The sequence below is a fragment of the Mesoplodon bidens genome, assembly GCF_964165515.1.
Source record: "Mesoplodon bidens genome assembly, chromosome: 1".
NCBI lineage: Eukaryota > Metazoa > Chordata > Mammalia > Artiodactyla > Ziphiidae > Mesoplodon > Mesoplodon bidens.
The window spans coordinates 48,881,040-48,897,979 of record NC_138176.1 but is presented as its reverse complement, the minus strand read 5'-3'; the positions used below and the strand labels follow the sequence as shown (position 1 = coordinate 48,897,979).

The 16,940-nt window shown below is 44.4% G+C and overlaps 1 protein-coding gene across 1 annotated transcript in view; it reads left to right on the top strand.

Annotated features, from left to right (window-relative positions):
* Positions 1-16,940, top strand: part of WDFY4 (WDFY family member 4) — a 276,626-nt gene that overhangs the window by 141,311 nt on the left and 118,375 nt on the right. Inside the window, exons 37-39 of the mRNA XM_081247758.1 lie at positions 1,619-1,737; positions 3,213-3,398; positions 4,131-4,267. Coding sequence (XP_081103884.1) covers positions 1,619-1,737; positions 3,213-3,398; positions 4,131-4,267 — 442 coding nt within the window. The remainder of the gene's footprint in view (positions 1-1,618; positions 1,738-3,212; positions 3,399-4,130; positions 4,268-16,940) is intronic.

The window sequence follows — 16,940 nt, the reverse complement described above, 5'->3', positions numbered from 1 at the left end:
ATACTTCATTGATTTAATTTGGGTGGGGAGAGGCAGGCAGAAAACTCCAACATTAAATACATACATTGATTTTATGATGCAGCCAGGTTTCAGAAATACTCACTTTTGATAAATGAAACCTTAGAATGGGAAAATATATAATAAATAAAATCATGCAAGCCAGGAATAATTTTGCTTGCAGGGAAAAAAAAACAAAACGAAAAAACCACACATACACAGCCACACACAATTTGTGATATAAAATGACATCCATAAGCATCCTTGTATAAGAAATACTAATACAAATCTATTAAATTATTAAATAAAGCTATTTAAATCCCTTTCCTGAAGTTCAAAGTTTGAAAACGTTAGATTTTTCTGTGTATGTGCACTTTCTCTCTCTCTCTGTGTGGTAGTAGGTATATATCATACATCATGTGTGCCTTGGCATTATACTGCCTAAGAATATTATCTCTTATTAATAGAACCATGTTGAGGAAGAGAGGACTATGAGATATTACACTTTACTCTTGTCCTTTTCTCAGTTGTGTTTATCCCAGTACAAATTTGATTACTTGAAAAAAAGTCCCCCAAATCCTGTCGAGTTGACTATTGAACGTTACAAACCACGAGCTGACTTGTCTAAAAACACTCTGGGAAGCACTGGAAAACACTCCTAGCCCAGAGGAGGTATTTGCCTTTTTATTTGTTTGAAATAAAATAATCCATTTTCAGTGTATGGATTAAATTGGGGAAGTGCTTCTTTCTTTTCTGTATTTCAAGAATTAGGCCCTATCCATACTGGAAGCATGGGTAAGAGGAGCAGAATGCCAGCTGATTCATGTGCTTGAAGTTCTGCCCTCCCCTCTGTATAGCAAAGTGGCCTCCGAAGTCCAAAGGGACTTTATTCTGGAAATTTCAAGAATGGACATCCTTATATGCTGGTTATTTTTTCATTTCCTTGTTTGTCATTTTTGGTTCAATCCACAAACTTGTACTGAGTGTCTGTTCTGCTTGGTTGGGTGAGGGGCCCAGAGAAGAGGGTACTTGGACATGAGCACGGCCAGGAGTTCTGGAGCACATGGTCCGTGGGGAATCTAATATGTAAACCATTTCACCCCACTTAGAACCAGCTGTATGATGTGTAGGGTTCCAGCAGAGTATAAATACGGGGCTCTTATTCAAAAATTACTAAGAATTTCAAGATGGTGACAGCAGAGCCCAAGCATGGGACCCTTCTGAGTCCGGACCATACACAGCTGCACAGGTCACAGGCCCATGAAGCTGGCCCCAGGCCCATTCCATGAGGGATGAGATTAGTGCCAAGCAAAGGCAGAGTTCAATGCAAAAAGAAATGACCAGTTCTCATGATGGATAAACCAGGAGAGGTTGAGGAGGTCTGTTTGGGAGCATAGATTGGATTTAATAAGATAGGGACAAAGAGAAGGTGTTTTTCTTTTTTTCTAGAATGCTTTCGTATAATACCTGTCATGGAAGTTGTCATAGGTGTTTGCTTTAACTTGATTAGACAAGTTTTCTTCATATTGATGTGTATTGCAAGATAATTATTTATAATAAAGAACAATGGAATGATCCCAAAGAAACTGGAGTTCATAGTGAACAATCTCTTGTCTACTAGTTATCCAGAAGGATTTGGATTGGAACCCAAGCATAGAATGACTCCTTATCATCAAGTCTTTCTTTCTCCAAATGAAGAAGTGAGAGAAAAAAGAGAAGACTTTCCAAGCTTGAGCAATGGTACATTTTATTTGTTGTTTATTTTGGGGGGAGTAGAAGGTGGTGGTAACTGCTAGGGTTGCATTCTTCAGTTTTTTCTTCCTAAGATAAGGAAGCAAATATTACTAAGATTCTTAAAAGACAGAAGACGTCCTAGGAAATCCTAGAACAATGTAGTAATACAGCAAGGTAACCTGATAGAGAATAAAATTGGAATGGTCTTTGTATACAAGAAATAGAATGGATGGGTGTATGGATGGATGGATGGATAGATGAGGAGAAAGCTCTGTGAGACTTGGTGAGACTAAGAACTTGGTGTACTAAAATACTAGAGAACCTCACTATAAGTTGATTTCACTTCTCAACTGGTCTCTTGACTTTTCCTTTGGACCACTAGATGTGGAAACTGGTGTGCCATATCACTCAGTTCAAGCCATTACCTAGATAGGCTCTCAGCTTTCTTCTCTAGAAAATGGGAATGGAGTAAAGAAGCTCATTACTTTATGAGATTTCTGGCTTAATGGAGTTTATTCTTGGATTCGATAATATCCAATCAAGTTAAAAGGATGGCAGTTTGTGGAAAAAAAAAAAAAGGCAGCCAGATCCATGTGTCTGAGAGATTTCTCCCTCTTGATGCAGGAAGACTCAGCAGACCTTCTTCCACCACTTTAGTTTGCCAGCTGTGCCACTTATCTTGTGACATCTTGTGATGCCAGGTGGTAGGCACAAGGATCCTTATTTTCTGGTCAGATAGGTGCCCAAAGCCAGTGCTCAAAAATCTTCTATGTTGAGAGTTTACTGTCTTGCAGTGTTAATTACAACATGAACATTTGCGTTTTGGGATTTAACTAGTAGAGTGGACTGAGCAATTTCCATCCCCCTAGGGTGAGAAAAACAAACTGTAGAGGCTGGTACCAAAGGGCAGACCCAGTGACCCAAGATCAGAGGGAAGTTAGGCACAATTCAGGGCATTATGTTTATGGGGTATAGCAGGTAGAACTGGCTTGGTAAATTCGTCTGTCTCTGCAAATCCAGGGCACTGAGGTGGGTAGGTAGTTGGAAGCATGATTCAGTGCCAGGAGAGAGGACTGGCTTGGTTGCTGGGCCCCTGGGCACAGTCTTGGGTTCAGTGTCTATTCCCCTGAGGGGCCAACATAAAAGTCAAGGTTGGAAGGAGCTCTTTGGGGGGGAGCTATTTTGTTACCTAGAGCTTACACAAGGTTTCTCTCTGTTTGGTATATAACTGAATAGGGGACATGTGAAACAGGCAGGACTTGGTGGTAGAGGTCGCGGAGAGGCCAGCTCACAGGGATGTTGGTAGCATTGTTATCAGTCCTGCATCTCCACATACTGACTGCTATCTGGCTGGAGTTTGCAAAGCTGGGGTAATGTTCAAGAATGATGCACATAAAAACAACCATGATATGCCATCTCCTGGCTGTCTCTGGGAGAAGCACTGAGGCTGTCCTGATTGTGTGATGTACTCTCTCCATTAGTCCAGCACAACATCCAGAAGACTGTTCAGACTCTCTGGCAGCAGCTCGTGGCACAGAGACGGCAGGAGCTGGAGGATAACTTCAAGACTGATCTTTCTGTGAAACCTGGAGAGAGTGAAGTGAAGATTGAGGAGGTCACCCCACTCTGGGAAGAGATGATGCTCAAGGCCTGGCAGCATTACCTAGGTCTCTGTCCACTTGGCTTCAGGGAATGGAACTTCTGAGTCTCATAGAACCAGGCTCCCCCAGGGTTTCACTCAGGGCTCAAAGCCTTTTACACCAGACCTTGTGTCTCATCCCTCTGGTGGGTGGGATTTATATCACTGAAGCCTCATGAATCTTTGCTCACAAAGAATGAATGCTGCTTTGCATCTTGGTGAAAGGAAGGCCAGAGGTGCCAACCAAGCAGCAGATTCTAGTAATCTCTCAGAGGGAAGGGCCACTATGTCAGAGCTCTAGCCTGGGCTCTGGAACTTAGGGTGCTAGGTCCTGCCCTGATATTTACCTACCAGGTTTGAAACCTTGCGCCAAGTCAGGCTCAGTCACCTGGAGCCTCAGGTTCTTCATGTTCCAAGTAAAACTCTTCATCCCAAAGATATTAACCTCCCTTGCATTCTACCAGTGACTCAACATTTTTACTCTTATTAGCCAATGCAGCTGTAGGAATAATGGTTACGCTTCTTTTTAAAGAGGTCATTACTCTCAAGTTATGGCTCATATATTGTTTTAAGTCTTTCAGCATCACGAAGTTCACAGTAATTCAAACCTGTAGCCTGGGCTGTTTTCCTTACTGGAGGCAGGCACACTGGGCTTGTGCCCCCTGGCTTGCCTTTTGAAAGCCAAGCAAGGTGTAGAAATAGTGTGTGTTTGTTTCCCTCTTAACTTCACCTCTGATGGTCTTTGCCTCTCTGTCGCCAGCATCTGAAAAGAAGTCACTGGCCAGTCGCTCAAGTGTCAGACACCACAGCAAAGTCCCTTCGTGGAGTGGAAGCTTGTCCTCAGCCATGAGGCTGATGCCCGGGCGGCAGACCAAGAACCCTGAGTGCAAAGCAGAGGTGAGCCCAGACCCCTTTTCCTTAGAGAACATCAGGCATTCGCTTCAAACCCCCATGTATCATGTCCTCTCTCTCTGTTGTCACTGGATGTGATCTAACTCCATGTTCTTCTGAGCATTTACGGGTAATGCATGTGGCTTCCCAGTTGAGACTACATCTGTGGGAGTCAGGTCTTAGGTTAGCTTTAACCAGAAGCGAATATGGGCTCCATTTGAGTGCCAAGAGCAGCTGTTTCTTTTGGCATTAAACCCCAAACCAATCCTTGTTCCCATTCTCTTTTTGAGTCACGTGTACTCAAAGAGCCGTAACCCACAGCTCAGCAGGAGATGGGTGTGTGGGCGCAGCAAAGGGGGACAGAAGTGTTGGTGCCATTGTTGGGAGACATGGTGGTGGATCCTCTTGACCATGTGGGGCTGAGCTGTTAGGGTTTTCTAGTCCATGTCTCTAAAGCTGCATATCAAACCATCCTAAAACTTGGTAACACTGACAATGATGTTTTTGTGATTGTGGATGCCGTGGTGAGGAATCTGGAGCACAGCAGGGGTTGGGGGTGTCTCAGTTCCCTGATGTCTGGGCCCTCGGCTGGGATCATTGGAAAGCTCACTTACTCACACATCTGGGGGTTGCTGCTGGCTCTAGTCTGAGACCTTAGCTGGGAATGTTGGCCGCAACATCTACACATGGCTTCTCCATGTGTCTTGAGCTTCCTTACAACCTGGTGGCTGGGTTTTAAGGGATAAATTTCCATAGGGAGGGAGAAGGAGAGAGAGAAAAATGGAGAGAGACAGAGAGAGAAAGAGAGAGAGGTGGAGGCCACATTGCCTTCCTTGACCCAGCTTTGGAAACCATGCAGCATCACCTCTGCTGCAGTCCTTTTTGGTCCAGAAAGGCACAGAGTTCTGCCCAGGTTCATGGGGAGGGCAATAGATTCTACATCCTGGTAGGGAATTGACAAGGTTCTTCAAGAGCCCATAGTACTGGAAATATTGCTGAGGCTCTCCTTGGAAAATACAGTCTGTCATGTATTCTAATGATGTGGTCACCGACTTACCTTCAGAGGCAGAAGGTGGTCATTCAATAGGCATGGACTTAGGCCCAAGAGACCTTGGTTTGTGATTCACTTAACTCCCCTGAGTCTTTATTTCCTGACTTGCGCAATGGGTCAAATAACTGTGGGAAACTGTGGGAAGGGATTTCCCAGGGAGTGGGGTAGACGGTTGACAGACACATTACACATTCGAACTCTGCCAGTGTAACTTTGGAGATGGAGGTTCACTCCAAATCCCACGTGCTCAGCATCTGGGCCCTGCTGCCACCATAGGTCTGTTGTCCACTGTGGTCAGTGTCTGATGGGGAGAAGAGAGGATACTGGCAGAAGAGAGGAGTGAAGGGCTGCCTGTAAGTGCCCAGACTGCCAGGAGAAGGGGCTTTCTTCTTTCCAAGGTTCAGGAGCAATAGGCTTCAGGACAGATGGAGAAAGAGCCTGAAGACAGAATGAAAGACAGGAAGTGAAATTGACTAGGCTGGCCGCCCCCCTGGTCTTCAGAGCTGAGGGCAGGCTGTGTCTTCAGTGCATTGGCTTGTGGAAGACACTACTCCTTAAATTTGTTCACAGACTTACTGGCTGACTGAATGAATAACTGAGATCTCGTGCCAGTGACATCACACAGCTATTATTAGTCCCATTTTATAGATGTGAAATAGAATCTGAAAGAAAAAGTCAAGGTCTTTGAAGCCAGGAAGTGGCGGAGTGGAGACAGGATCTTCATTCATAGTCCCTGCACTTCTGAGCACACCCTTAGGCAACTCCAAAACCTCTCAGAGCCTCAATTCCTGAGTTTACAGCTGGGAATGTACTCTGTTTACACTGGACTATGTGGAAGCACTTGGAAAGTGCAAGTGCTTTACAAGATTCCTATATAGCCCTCTCTGCCAAGGGCAAGACAAGACCATCTCACACTTGGTACAGCTGCACCTAGCACTGGAAGCAGGAGCATCCCCACTTGTGCCCAAGCACTTGCTCCTGACCAATGCCATTTGTGGCAGGAGAGGTCCAGCCCCTCTTCCCTGGGCTTCCCCGGAGCATCTACTCCTTGACCAAGTTAGCATTGTTCCCAGGAGGTCAGGTCAGTCTGGCTGGGCAGCTGTGGAAGGGACAGCTGAGACACTGGGCATGGACATGCATTTTATGGGAACCCCTGTGGCTATTGATGCTGTGTCTTGCCAGTGGCACCCCCCCACCCCCCGCAAGGTCACTGTCACTGGCACAGTTCAGTGCCTCCGAGTCCTGGAGAGATTTGTTGAGAAACAGCCCATCTGAAAGAAGTTTGAGTAAACAGCAATGTATGGGGCCATGTAGGTTTACAGATGGCTTATAACAGTTTGCTCTTGGCTCACATCGAGAGATCTGGAAGAAGGAATACTTGAAGTTGTCTGTCTTTGGTGAAGGCGAGCTGCTGAAGATGTTGTCTTCTACATCAGTTGAGGTCTCATCCATCCATCCATTTATTCATTCATTCAACAGATTTTATTAAGTGCTTATTCTGTACCTTGCTGTAAGTACTGAGGTTACAGAAGAGAGGAAAACTGACATATTTTCTGCTTTCATGGAGACTGCATTCTAGGAGGTGAAGATAGACAATAAAAAGATAAATACATTTGTAAATGTTGAGGTGCTAATTGCAATAAGGAAAAGTGGAGCAGGATAAGTGGGAGAGGGTGATGAGAGAGGTTCTGGGCCACTTAGATGGAGGTGGCCAGAAGCCCTCTCTGGCAGGGAGGTGTGAGAGCAGAGAAATAAGGAAGGACAGGAGCCTTGTGACTCTCCAGGAAAGAGTGATCAGGCAGGGAGGACCACCGGGCAAAGGCACAGAGGCAGGAGTGTGCTGGGGGTTATAGGGCAGCAAAGGCCAGTGTGCTTGGACTGCAGTGGGGAGAGGACAACCTTGGGGGACGTCTCCCTCAGCTGTTAACACCAGGAAGGACTGTGCTTTTTCACAGCAACTCAAACAGCAGAACTTCTGACACCATTATGTTTTCCTCTTTCATTTGGGCACTTGGAAGCCAGAGAGATAAGCGTGGCCCAAGTGGTGTAACTGCACATGCCCAGTGGGATAAATTTCTGCAAAACACGTGTACACACCCACACATATCTCTCCCTGGCCTCTTCCTTCCTCACTGAGCCCCATTTTACCTCCAACCTGATTTATGTATCTTTTCTCCAGCTTATACTGTCTTATGGAATTTTAAAACACAAATTATTTTTGAAACAAAGTGGACTATGCTTTAATTAAAAAATTAGCTGCATCTTTACTGAGCAGCATCTCCTACCAGTAACTCAGTCTGGGCTGGGCACAGTGCCTGGTACATAGAAGGTTCTTAAAGAATGTGTAGGGAGCTGCACGGAGCCCCCCCACCCTGCTTTCTGTGGGATGAAACTCACTAGCCTTCAGAGCCCGCATCCATCACTCATCCACGCGAGATGCCTTTGTTGCTAACAGAAGGCACAACTTCTCAGGTACATATGTACACTGTGATGTCATAGGATAAGAGCATCAACTATTTGCCCTGGGGTCTGTTTAATTATTTTTAAAAATTAATTTTGATGATTACAGCTGATTACACCTCGGTGAGCAATGTAATTGATATTTTCTAATGTATCCCAAGGAACATTTTGTATAACACGCTTTTTGTTGTTGAAGGTTAAAGACTCTGTTTTTGGTTTTTCCCTAAATATGCCCACATCATTAGTCCCTCCAGTGAGAAGGTCGCCATCTGGAAAAAGCAGCATGGAGACATTATTCAGGCACAAGTGCATGAAATTGGTGTTTCTGCATCTTCTGTCTCTCTTCTGGAAAGAAGGGGCTTGTAATTAAAGGAGCTGGTTTTGGAGGAAACATTATTCATTTGGTGTTATTCCTTATCATGTCAGTGGCTGACAGCTCTATAGCACTGATAAATTGTTCCTTGGAGTGAGACACACGATGTACAATTCCTCCTGCCTTTTACCTATCTTCATTTTCAGTAGAAAATGTTTTCTTCTTGGCAGGTGAGCTGAACTTTGAAGCAAGGCTGATATATAGACGTTATTTCTTCCTTTTCTCCCCCTGACTCCCATCACAGTCCCTTCTGGGATCAAAGCGTGAAGTCATCGTCTCTACCAGGGTAAAGGCTGTGGATGTCAGCCTGTGGGACAGAGGTTGGGACCTTGGGCTCCCTTGAGGTTACCACAGGACAACTCAGGGTGTCCAGGAAGCCACTTCATCATGCCCCCTTCAGCTTGGAGGGATCCAGAGCACACACTCTTGCCAGCCATCCCTCTTCACAGCAGTAGGAGCGGCTTTGCTCATCCTCTCAGTTTCAAACTTTCTTGTTTAAAAACAAGTTGAAAAAACATCAACCACCAGTGTTTGTTTCCTAGTTTTAGCAGACACACCTTGGCAATGTATGATGTTAACGTTATGGGAAACCAGGTGAGGGCTGACGGGAGCAGGAGTCCTGTGTAGTAACTTTATTATTTTTCTGTGGATCCAAAATTATTCCAGAACATAAAGCGTGTCACCCTCTGTTTTGTTTTTTTTTTCCAAACATCAGCAAACAGAAAATGGGCACATGGGACACAGGAGCCAGAAGTCCGGTGGGAAGGGGTTGTGAGGCCTGTGAGCAGGGGGATGGGCAAAGCGGCTGCAGGTGGCAGGATGGGCATGGAGGCAGGTCAGGGCGGCACTGGGGCCCATAGGTCAGGGGTTAAGCAGGGGAATGGCACATTTCTGTTTGTACAGGTTAGATTGGAGTTTAGGGCTCTTGGGGGAGTGGACAAGCTGGGGGCTGTAGCATCATTCAGGTGGGAGGTGATGGAGGCAAGGCAGTGGTTGGAGCAGTGGAAACCAAAGAATACACAAGAGAAGTTGTTTAATCAAGGTTGGTGTGAGCAAAAAAAAAAAAAAAGAGGGCCACCAAAGACAGAGGCCCTAGCTCCGGGGCTCTTAAATCAGGCCACGAGAAGAGAGTGTGCCCAGGTATAGGAGGTGTGGGAGGTGTGTGATTCAGATGGTTCTGTGGGGCTCTGCAGAGAATGGGGACCAGAGGGTGGACGCTGAGAGTACAGGGCCACCTCTACCCTGTAAGGAGGTGGGACCCCCTCTGGGGCGGGGGGCACACAGCCACCTGATCCCGGTCTTGTTCTGCGAAGTATGAGCTAGATTTCACCCCACCTTCCTTCTGTGTGGACAGCTGTTCATGCAGGGGCCATGTGTGCCTCACCTGAGCAAACTTAGAGGGTTTATAGAGGAGCAAAAGCCGGTGGAGCAGGGCCAGGTTCTGTGTCTGCCACGTTTCCATGGCCTTTGGAGATAACTGAGCAAGCTTCCAGTTGCTGTCTTCAAAGCCATACATTAGAATGTTGACATGGCTCATGTAGGGAAGCCAGAGCCAGGTGAGAATTAACAGAAGGGGATGAGAAGGCACCCAAAGCCAGAGGGTCGCACACTGCAGTTGCTAAAATACCAAAGACAGGTTTCTGCAAGAATTTTATGTCTGCTTTGGCAAGAATACGAAAGCACTAAACATTTACTCCAAGGCCCCATGAGGTCCTCTAAGGGCTGCCCTATGGGCGAGGCCCCCACCCACCCAGACGCACAAGAGCCTCCTGCAAAACCAGCAGTGCCCATGCCTGGGGGCCTTGACGATCTCAGAGACTGGACACTTGTGTGGGCAGGATGACCGTGGACCTGCCACTGGGTACTTCCTTGAATGTGTGCCCAGGCCCACTATCACTCACCCGCAGCCACAGAGCAGCACTGCCCCTGGTGGAGGATGAGATGCTGGCTGAGACCAGCCATGGGGTGACAGCTATACTAAAAGCAGCCTTGGCTCAGGTCCCTGGTGAGGAAAATGAGATTTTTGACCATCTACTCTGAGAACTTTACCCATTATCCCTTTTAAAAATCATTGTGGAAATTTTCAAACAGATATAGAAGTAGGGAAAATAAAAAATGAATCCCCATGTATCTATCCATCACTTCCACAAATTTCTATTCTTGGCCAATCTTGTCTCTTTTCTATCCCTACCCGCTTTCTCCCTCTGCACAGAATAATTATGAAGCAGCATCCCAGACATCATATCATTTCATGTGTAGATGTTCCTGTATACTTATTTTCTCTTTAAAGAAGTCATGGAACCCAAATAAAAATTGCAGGGGAAGCAAACATGCAGAATTGGAAGTCTTGAGCAGTCACTGTGGGAGTGATCAAGCTGCTCTTGGTCTTGCTTTCTGGCGTGTTTGCATTGGTCTCCTGCTGCTGAGAGATTTCGGTCTTGCTGAGGCTGAAGGTGCAGTGAGTCCCCGAGAATCCCACTCCCCTGTTTCAGGAAGGAGGTTGAGGTCTGATGGGATACAATGCTTTCCAGTTCAGTGTTTTGGCACCTCTGTGTCCAGGGGTGAACAGCCCTTGAGGTGAAAGCCTCAGATTTCACTCACCTGGGCAAAAGGCTCATGAGTCAGGAGCACCCCAGGGCTAAGAAGAGTTTTTTGAAAATAGAAAAGAATGGGCTTTGAAATGAAGGGGAAGTAAGTGGTGGAGTTGAGAGGACCAGCCAAGGAAGTCAAAAAGCAACTATGAAAACGGAAGTTAGAATTCCCAGAGATGTTCTACTGTAAAAGAGTTATAATCAAAAATCTTTAAGAAGGTGTAGGAAAATTTAAAAATCTGAAATTTAGAAGGTCATCACAGGGACTATTTTTACTTAAACTTGTAAATTCAACATGATGTTGGGCAAGAAAAAAAAAGACTTTCCCAGGAGATGAATGTGCCTTTAAGAGAGATGTTTGGAAGCAGGTAGCCTAAATTTTGGGGAAAATGAAGATGCATGAGAACTTGTAAAATTGAAGGGGTGAGAGGACCCAGAGATTGGTGAGGTCTTGATAATACGTCCTTGCTGTAGGGCAGGAGGGCAGAAAGACAGCTTATGTCAGCAAATCAAGGGAGGAGCGGGGCTGGCGGGACAAACCATTGCAAACCATGGAGAAAAGAGAGATTCAGAAAACCTGCAAACATGGACTTCATGAGAAATCGCAGTGCTGTGTTATTGGAAAACCCAGTAGTGCTCTGTGGGGGGAAACGTCTTGTGAGCCAGTAATTAAGTGGGACTCTCTATTAGAGGAATAAAACCACTCAGAAATGAATGAAAGTATAATTTTTAAAAAAGACTTTGTAAAGTATAAATCCCTCTACTGACATGAGCATTGTTACTGAGATCTTCTACTAAATGGAATCTTGGTTTTCTTAATTGTGGTGGGCGAGGCTGCCAATGACACTTTCTCTTGATGCTTTTCCCGAGATTACTGACCCTAAAAATAATGCCACTCTCCCCAGCCTGGCCTTAGAGCTCTTCATGGTGTGTCTGGACTAGGATTACTTCCAGAAGGGACTTCCATTACGCTCTGGTTGTGGTGGTATTCGAATGCAAGAAAGAAAAAAACGGTGAAGTCCAGTATCTTATTTCTTAAACCTCTGAAGTTTCCTTCTTCACTTCAACTGAAAGTAAAGTCTGTATATCATGTATCGTAGCCCTTGGTCACGCAGACAGCTGTGTTCCAACACCATATGCAGAATGGAGCTTCCCAGGGCAGCAAAGCATCCTGGTGGTGGAGGTGAGAACACAGCACTGTAGGGTCATAGAAATGCAGCGAGGCTAGGGCAATGGGGTGTGTGTGTGGGGTGTGTGTGTGTGTGTGTGTGTGTGTGTGTGTGTGTGTGTGTGTGTTAGCCCTTTAGGTTTTCTTCCAGTGTTCTGGGCACTCAACCAGGACACTCCCTCTCATTATCTCTCTTCTTTACACACACACCCACACATCCCATTCTTAAAACAATTTATATTAAAGCCCAAAGGAAGGACATGGTTTGAACCAGAAACTCCATACCACAACTGACTATGGACTGGAGGTCCCTACAGCAGGGGATTTGAAACAGCAGCCCCGTCACCAACACAATGTTAGTATCCACAATGAGGGGGAAGGACAATATCGGGCTGATGGAAACAGTGGCTTTTCTTTTTCCATTTTAAGAGTCTTAAACATTACTAGGCTATCACAAGCCCTTGTTGCAGGAGTTTGAAAAATAGAAGTAAATGAACAAAGCAAACACTGATACCTTTAATGATGTTTCTTTACCAAGTGCATCATTTGTGAGACAGCTTTATTATCTTCATAATAGAAGGATAATTAACATCACTAATTATCTAATTAAGTTCATTAAGCATCCACCAACAGCCCACGGTGAGGTTGACATTATGTTCTACTGTCAACAAATGCTTTTGATTTCTCAGGAAGTAATTAAAATGTAAATTAGCATGCGATTATATGCAGAGGGGAAGTTTTGAATCAAATACTCATTTCAAAACTGCTTAGAGCAAGATAGTTTTTGGTTTTTTTCCTTCAGTAAAGCAGACATTTTGCTATTAATGGTATATATTAAAGTTGCCATTTGTTGTTCAGTGTTTGAATCATTGCGAGGTTATAGTGCTGTATGACAGAGCTTTTAGTTGATATATTTGCTATTGTGCTTTGTGCTTTTGTGCTTATTTGATCATTTTATTTAGCATGTGTGTTTGTGTCCTTTGTGTTGAACAATATCACAACCAATTTTTTTTTCTGAAAACTCTCTGTAACTTAATTTCTCTAGCTGAGCTGGCCCTTTAAAGGCATTTTAGGTCTAATCTTTCAATGTATTCTTTCCATCAGGTTAGGCTCAGGGAATATCATCAGTTACTTGCTCAGAGCAGGTGTCCCTACACACACAGGAAAGATGGAAGCTGCCCAGATCAGACTTGTGGTCCAGCCGTCCTTGGTTGCAAGTTCACATTTTTCTGCTTTCTTAGGGCAGCCCCCTGGTTTCTGATGAATTATTATAACTGGAATGGGCGTGTTGTAGTTCTAGGTACAGTAACGTCATTGGGTTAGAACCCTTCCTGAAACATCACAGTCTCTAGACATTTTCTGGAAAAGAGGCTCCCAAGACAGAAGCCACCATGCCCAAAGCCCAAAGCTTTCCTTCTTCAAACAGTCCTAATGGAACCCTGGAATGCCCATCCTTTATTAAAGCTTACAGTTTACTGCAAGATCTCAACGCTTGTGGTGCCACCTCTGCCATCTTCTCCCTTGAAGACACTGGGTCATTTGAGCATCTAGCTGATGTCACCTGTTCAGTGAGGAGGAAAATGTTCTGCTCATGATATTGAACCTCTTCAGTCACTTCTTGGATAATATTTTTCAGGGATGGATTTAGCTGGTGCCAGATCCAGGCCCCTAAGTTATGTGGGGACAAGATTTCAGATACATGCAGAGACAAATACAGTGGCCTAAGAGAGACTGTCTCTTGTCCTCTTGAGAGGATCAATGTCAGGGCTTGGCCATGAGTAGAGTCTGCAGAACCACTAGCTACTCATCACTGTGGGTGCAGACATCGCTGTAGTCCAAGCAGAGGAGAGGCTTGTGTCCTGGGGTGGATGGGGGCAGACACCATTGCACAATGACTGGTGGTGGATTGAGGCCAGCTGGACTGTGGTGAGCAGTGGCACCACTCCGAAAAACTCACCTGCACGGGACCAGGGCTCTGCATAGAGAAGAGCAGTTTAAGGTGGACCCTGACTTTTGTCCAAGCTCTGCTGGCAAGCTGTGAGCTCTGGTGTGGTCTGCATTGATCTGGGAGAAGGGCACCGTCTGTCCAGAGGGGACTCCTTTTTCCAATTCATGCAAAGGACAGTGGCTAGGCTAGCAGAGACCCTGACCTGACCAGGGGATCCTTCTGCTAAAATTGCATAACAGTGACCCTCTCCTAATGTGCAGCAAGTACCTACCTCAACTAGCACATAGAATTTCTCTACCAGAATTTTCTTCTCAACTGTTTACTCTTTTTTTAAAAAAATTTTTATTGGAGTATAGTTGATTTGCAATGTTGTGTTAGTTTCAGGTGTACAGAAAAGTGATTCAGTTATACATATACATATATCCGCTCTTTTTTAGATTCTATTCTCATATAGATCATTATGGAGTATTGAGTAGAGTTCCCAGTTCTATACAGTAGGTCCTTGTTGATTATTTATTTTATGTATAGTAGTGCGTATATGTCAATCCCAATCTCACAGTTTATCCCTCCCCCCCTTCCCCCTTGGTAACCATAAGTTTGTTTTCTACATCTGTGACTCTATTTCTGTTTTGTAAATAGGTTCATTTGTACCATTTTTTTTTAGATTCCACATATAAGCGATATCATATATTTGTCTTTCTCTGTCTGACTTCCTTCACTTAGTATGACAATCTCTAGATCCATCTATGTTGCTGCAAATGGCATTACTTCATTCTTTCTTATGGCTAAGTAATATTCCATTTTATATATGTCAACTGTTTACTCTTAAAACTTAACGTGGTCTACACTATCATGACTTATTAAGGATGCAAAGTCCGCACAATAAACGCATATTTAATACTGACAGTAACTCAGTTCATCCCATGGCTGGCTCATGGTCCTGCCTCCTGCTGGTCGCCATAACTGACACTAAGGGATGGCTCCATCACAGTGCTCCACAAAAGCACAGGTGCCACTCAGCCACCTTGGAGCAGCCCAAAGCCAGCTCTCTGAGTGTACTTTTGGTCATTCAGCCTCACAAGAAGTGGGGTTACAGTTGTTTTGTTTTGGGAAGCAAGATGATAGCTTGAAACCTCTCCAAGAGAGCAGGCATTGGGGTTACGGAAGTTCCACAAGTCAATGGAATATTCTCAACATAAGGTCACGACCACTGCCCATTGAAAGGCACATCGAATCTAACTCATCTTTTGAAAAGTTGTTAGGGCTGAATGTTCAGTTTCTTCTCCAAAGACAGAAACATCTAGTCTGAAAAGGTTAGAAAAGTTTAACTAGATCTTCTCACCTCCTTCTGCTAGTTATTTACTGATTTTCTTTCCTTTCTCTTCTATAGTATTTTATTTTATTACAAAATCAGGCTGTGTTTATATACGCTATATTATGGCTGTCACTGAGGAATATTTCAGAGTAACTCCAGGTCCAAGTCTTCAGCTCAACCCACAGTGTTTTAAGGTACATAAATTACTTCATCATATGCAATTCAACAACATATGAATTTATTGAAGACATAGCAGCCCTAAGAATATAGAGATGAGTAACACATGACCATATATTTAAAGAATCCTTGTAGTCTGGTTATTTATCTCCCTAGCTAGATTATATTATATCTAAGAAGAATTACAGTAGCTGGGTTTCTGAAAAAAAAATGTGTATAGGTCAATATTTTGTAAATTAAAACCGATTTGAAATTAATTTAGGAACTTGGCAACTTAAAGAAATCTGGGTTGAATCCTTTTGAAAACTGAATACAGTCCTTTACTTTGAAGGCCTATTATATCCAGGTATCTATTTTGAGGTTCAGGTTTTTATAGATTAGATTTTCTAATGTGAGGTATACCCGCATTCCAAAAACTAATGTTGTGGTTGGGTACGGTATCGTCATTCCAGGAAAGGCTTTCAGTTTTTAAAAATTGTGACTTATGGCTAGGGAAAACACATTTTTTGATTGCTTATTTCTCTAAATTTGAATATTTAAAACTTAAACGTATCCATCGATGCAAAAACGCTTTAGAGTTCACAAGACAGAAATGTCCCAAACTATATAAATGATAAAACGGCAGATGGTCCTGGAGTGGAGAATAGTCTTGGGCCCTCCCAAGGCACTGCTGCCATTCACAACCACTAGGTCCTCACTCCCAGATCGGCCGCGAGGCGCCTGCCGTGTAAGTTACAGTCGTGTTCTCGCCCTGGGACCCATCTATTATGAGAAACCATTTTGGTTAATTAAAAAAGTCTTTCAAAGTCTCAGAACAGGAAGTTCTGAAATTTTCTTCTCTCCGCTGTTGTCAATGGGGGTTGGTGCAAACTTGGCTCTAGGCCTGGCACAGAAGGGAGGAGGGCCTGAACCTGGAGGAAAGAGTGAAGACAGCCAAAGAGAGTGTGGCAGTCCAGGCCTGGGGGCTGGGAGGCCGCTCATGGGTCCTTGGGTGCTAGTGTATCTACTAGTACAATTAGGAGTGATAGAGGGAGTGGCTGAGCCTTGAGTGTCCGATCAGTTCTTTTCTTTTTTTTTTTAACATCTTCATTGGAGTTTAATTGCTTTACAGTGGTATGTTAGTTTCTGCTTTATAACAAAGTGAATCAGTTATACGTATACATATGTCCCCATATCTCTTCCCTCTTGCATCTGCCTCCCTCCCACCCTCCCTATCCCACCACTCTAGATGGTCACAAAGCACCGAGCTGATCTCCCTGTGCTGTGCGGCTGCTTCCCACTAGCTATCTATTTTACATTTGGTAGTGTATATATGTCCATGCCACTCTCTCACTTCGTCCCAGCTTACCCTTCCCCCTCCCCGTATCCTCAAGTCCGTTCTCTAGTAGGTCTGTGTCTTTATTCCCGTCTTGCCCCTAGGTTCTTCTGACCTTTTTTTTTTTTTTTTTAGATTCCATATATATGTGTTAGCATACGGTATTTGTTTTTCTCTTTCTGACTTAACTTCACTCTGTATGACAGTCTCTAGGTCCATCCGCCTCACTACAAATAACTGTTTCTTGTAAATGGTTCCTGACTCATGGACTTCTATGTCTG